The 4366-nt window shown below is 38.6% G+C and overlaps 2 protein-coding genes across 2 annotated transcripts in view; one reads left to right on the top strand and one right to left on the bottom strand.

Annotated features, from left to right (window-relative positions):
• LOC104760172 (vesicle-associated protein 2-1) overlaps nt 1–402 on the bottom strand; it is a 3074-nt gene extending 2672 nt beyond the window's left edge. Inside the window, exon 1 of the mRNA XM_010483050.2 lies at nt 87–402. The gene's annotated coding sequence lies outside the window, so the exon portion shown is untranslated. The remainder of the gene's footprint in view (nt 1–86) is intronic.
• On the top strand, nt 526–4118 carry LOC104760170. The gene has a single exon (XM_019239937.1). It carries the CDS (start codon nt 1797–1799, stop codon nt 4116–4118), a length of 2322 nt encoding a protein of 773 aa, XP_019095482.1. The 5' UTR covers nt 526–1796.

Genomic DNA, 4366 nt, shown 5'->3' with positions numbered 1-4366 from the left:
AAAAAAAAAAAAAAAAAAAAAAAAAAAAAAAAAAGGTAAAAAGAAGAAAAGGAGAAAGGAAGAGAGCAAAAAAAGACGGATCAAACCTGAAGAAGACCCCAAAAAAAAAAGAAAAGGTCCAACCGCGTGAGGAGGAGGAGGAAGAAGCTGCGCTTATTTCTTTATCTGCCTCTTCCGAGAATCGCTCTCTCTCCACCAAAACCAGAATTCACCTTCTCTCTCTCCTCTCCTCTCGTTTCGATCGATTGGGTGGTAAAACGAAGTTTTCTAGAGAGAGAAAAAAAAGAGAGCGCTTCGTGGAGCGGCCAACCAGCCACACGTGAAGTCGAAGCAAAGTTTCCGTACGATTTCCCTCCGGCGTCGTCTCCGGGAAGTGCGGGCAAGCAGAGAGAAAGAAAGAAAACAGAGAGGAAGAGAGGCAAAATGTGACACGTGTGATAACAGTTGTGCATTATGCATTGACAAGAAAAAAAAAAAAAAAAAAAACGTTTAAAGCGACAGGCTGGAAAACTAAAAAAAAAAGGAAGGATGACGTGGAATATTATGATTGGTTTGCTTAGTTTGAATATTGTACCATACTAGTAGGTTAAAAGAATGCTAATAATGGAATGAGAGCTTTCAGAGGTGGTAGGCCATTTTCATTTCTCTCACGATTGAGATTCATTTTATTTTAGTGTGTATTTCTTTGCCGTGTCTCATTAATGATTTAAATTTGTCGAGGAGTAATTAAATATCGGACTTATTTATAAAATAAAATAAAAATATTAAATGGGCAGAAGAATGATACATACCAGTAGAAGAATCATGACGAAGAAAACTGAAACAGTGGTGGTGGTTTTATAAAGTCAATCCAATACCATAGGAAACAGACAAGAAAAATACTCAATCATCAACTTTCACACGAATAATTCGTTTCCTCTTCAATTTTTTTTTTTTCTGCTTATTTTTTAGCTGGATAAATCGTTAATATTCTTCTAGTAAAAACACACTGAATCCAAAAGTGTTTCCAATAAATAAATAATAAGTGTGTGATATATGATAGTGAAATATATGGTTATGAGAGAGTTAAATAAATGGAGAGTTGTAAAATAAAGTAGAGAATTGAATAAATGGAGGGTTGTAAAATAAAGCATAAAAATATCTTAAAGAATATTCTATGTAATATTCCCTAAGACTTGTAATATAAATACTAAGGCTTGGTGAAGAGTTTCATTCAAGCTTAAGTGAGTGAGTTTGAGTAAGAGTCTTAAGAATTCTTGTAACCTTTTGAGTGTTTCAATAATAAAGTTTATCCCCTTGTATAAAGATCTTTCTTATATACTTACATAATCTTTTTCCAAATATTTCCTAAACACTTAGCATTGATCCTAATAACCTCCTAAGTGGTTGTACCACTATGTGTGTGTAATTGTGGTATCAGAGCCATTGCAGTCTAAACTCTAGCTTTTCTCTTCCAGAAAGGTAATACGCCATAACGTTGTCTTCTACCATGCTAGTATGAAAGTATGCTCTGTGGTTGCCATATTAATGGATCCTCCACATCAGAAATCTAACTATGCTAAGAAAAAACGGTATGGAGAAAAATTTCTCTAGGGTTGTAATGCTCGAAGTACCTTGAGGCTTTTTATGTTGCAAGTATGTTGCCTCGGTTTGCGTAGTTAAGCACCTCTTGATTTATTTCTCTATATTCGTGGTACGTAAAAGAAAACAGGGAGACAACTTATGGATTGTTATTACCTCAATGGCTAGAAGAGAGTTATAGTATTCTGTCTTGATTTCTAGTTCTATCATATATTATGGAAAGTTCATCTTCTTTGTCTAAAACTCCCTCTTTTCGACGATCAAATTCTAAAAAGATTGATTACTTATATGAAGTAGAGTATGTGAGTGATGATAGCAAAGTTCCTATTACTCAACTCCCATTACTTAATCCTTACAAAGCTTTCACTAAACCAAATTCCACTTTTCCAAAAGTCATCCGTCAAGTGTTTGTCCCTAACAAACATAATGCAAAGGAGCTCGTTCTAGCATCTCCGTTAGAACAGCATCTCATTCCAGCGACAGAAACAGAACAAATGATTCCTCTCAGAATCAACGAAGGCATGATACATCATTGGCGAACTCAAGGATATACCCATCTTCATTATGGAGCGATACGTTTGGCGCTAACACTCCATGGCAGAAAAGGCTTACCAGTTGTAGCACGGGTAGCTCTCCTCGACACCCGATACAAGGAATACCAACATGCTTGTATTGCAACTATCCAGACAACACTAAACGCTGGCACTGTTTTCGTCACCCTCTTCCCAAATTTCAACGTGGCATTGGAAGACCCTCAAATATATCAGAACATGCAAATCCAGCTGCAAATCACAGGAGCTCCACAAATTGGAAACACGTATGCAGCAACGCTTCACCATCAAATGGCGTATAGAGTCCAAAATCATGCAATGGACTTAAGTCTCCCTAGAGACACTGAAGATGCGCTACTCATACAATTGGAATCCCAGCATAGCCCGTCGTGCATCCATATTCCTAGACAGATTCCTAGAGATGAGCTTGTCAAGTTGCTTCCAGAATCATGGGTTACCAATTACGAAAAGCTCCATGACCGTAGCACCCCAATACAATCGGTGGACTCTTCTATTCATAGGAGAAAAGATGGAGCTGTAGAGATTGCTTTTAAGCAACAAGAAGAAAAGTCAAGACCAACGGCTTTCTGCACAGAAATCAATATAATTACTCCTTTTGAAGAAGCTCAAACTTTGGAAAACCATCCACGTTTAGATGGTGTTCCAATCTCATCTTTTGATTCGCTGGGAGATCCCATTTACTCTTTTCAAGATGAAAAGGGCCACAAATTCTTTGATGTTTGTGATTGCCAACACTGCCAGATGAATAGTTCTGATGATGATGACACCCCAAGGCGAAGGAGAAAAAAGAAAACTACACAACAAACCCTCAAAGAACGATTTGAGTCTGGAGACACACAAGTTGGCCTTCTCGGAGAACCAAGTGGCAAGAATTTTGAATACTATGTATTGTATTCAGGTGGCTCAACTCCCACAACACCTGACAAAGAAGAGGTACAACTAAGTTACATGTTCGGACCCCCATCACAGCAGGATTCACCATTTCCATCCAAAGAGTTTGAAGAAAACAATATAAAACACTCATGGAAAATCCGGAATCCAAATGTTAAGAACCCAGATGGCTCAGTAAAGCTGATCAGCGCCGCAGAAGCAACTTTGAACTGGCAGTCGGAGAACGCCACAACCCAAAACTATCTCCTAAGCCAGATTGACAAAAAGGTAACCATCATGGACCTTTCCATTAAAGAACTCACCAAAAAGATAACCTCTCTCCACCAAGAACTTCTCCACCTTGCAACTACTGTCTCCATAAACTCTCCCCTCATGTCCCAAAAAGAGTCTGAGCTAAAGTCCCTTAAAGCTCAGCTAAACTCCTTACAAAACCAACCCAAAACCCAACCTCCAATGCCATATGATCTTTTCACACCATACCCCATCTACACACCACCTTACACAGCCCAAACACAACCTTTATCTTTTTCTCAAGACCCAAGTATTTTCGGAGCATCCTCCTTCTTACCAACAAAAGTTGTTTATGAACAACAATCTACCAAAAAGAAAAAGCCAATAGAAAAAAGAACAGGGAAGGAAGTCATACTTGAACCACCCAAACCTTTGTCCGAGACATCAAAATCTCAAGATCAACCCGAGACCAGCAAAGCGCAATTCATGGTGGAGCGTGCTAATCCAATCACTGTCTTTCTTGAGAAGGTTGCAAAACGAGAAAAAAGTTTTTCTCAAGAAACTATGATGAAAAAGACGCCAATAAAAGATGAAAATGATGAGGTCATAATCCCACCTTTTATGATGGCCTCACCGGCTGTGGTTGAAGAAGACGTAGAAAGTGAAGGAGGAAACGTATATGAAGAAACTCAAGAAACTAGACGAAATCAGACAGAAGGAAATCTGCGGTTTAATACAGAACCACATAAGGGTTTTTCTTTTGATGATATTCGCCCTTCAAAATGGCGCGAGAAAGTATATGAGATGCATGCATGGCTAACAGAACAACAACTCAACCCATGAGCCATTTTGCCTACATCGATTGATAAACTGGTGGCTAAATTCCAAGGACGTCTCAGGCAATGGTGGATAAGCTTAGGCCAATATCAACAATTACAAATCCGACAATCTCCAATAATCGATGCCTTGGTGGGACATATCCACAATGAATTTCTCGGCACATGGGATCATTATACTATCCAAGCTAGATAAGAGTACCTTAGCATGAGATGTTGCTCCTTCAAGAGGAAGGATCTTGAAAGACATTATGA

The sequence above is a fragment of the Camelina sativa genome, chromosome 18 (genome assembly GCF_000633955.1).
Source record: "Camelina sativa cultivar DH55 chromosome 18, Cs, whole genome shotgun sequence".
In the NCBI taxonomy this organism is placed as follows: Eukaryota; Viridiplantae; Streptophyta; class Magnoliopsida; order Brassicales; family Brassicaceae; genus Camelina; species Camelina sativa.
This window is presented reverse-complemented; position numbering and strand designations above follow the sequence as displayed.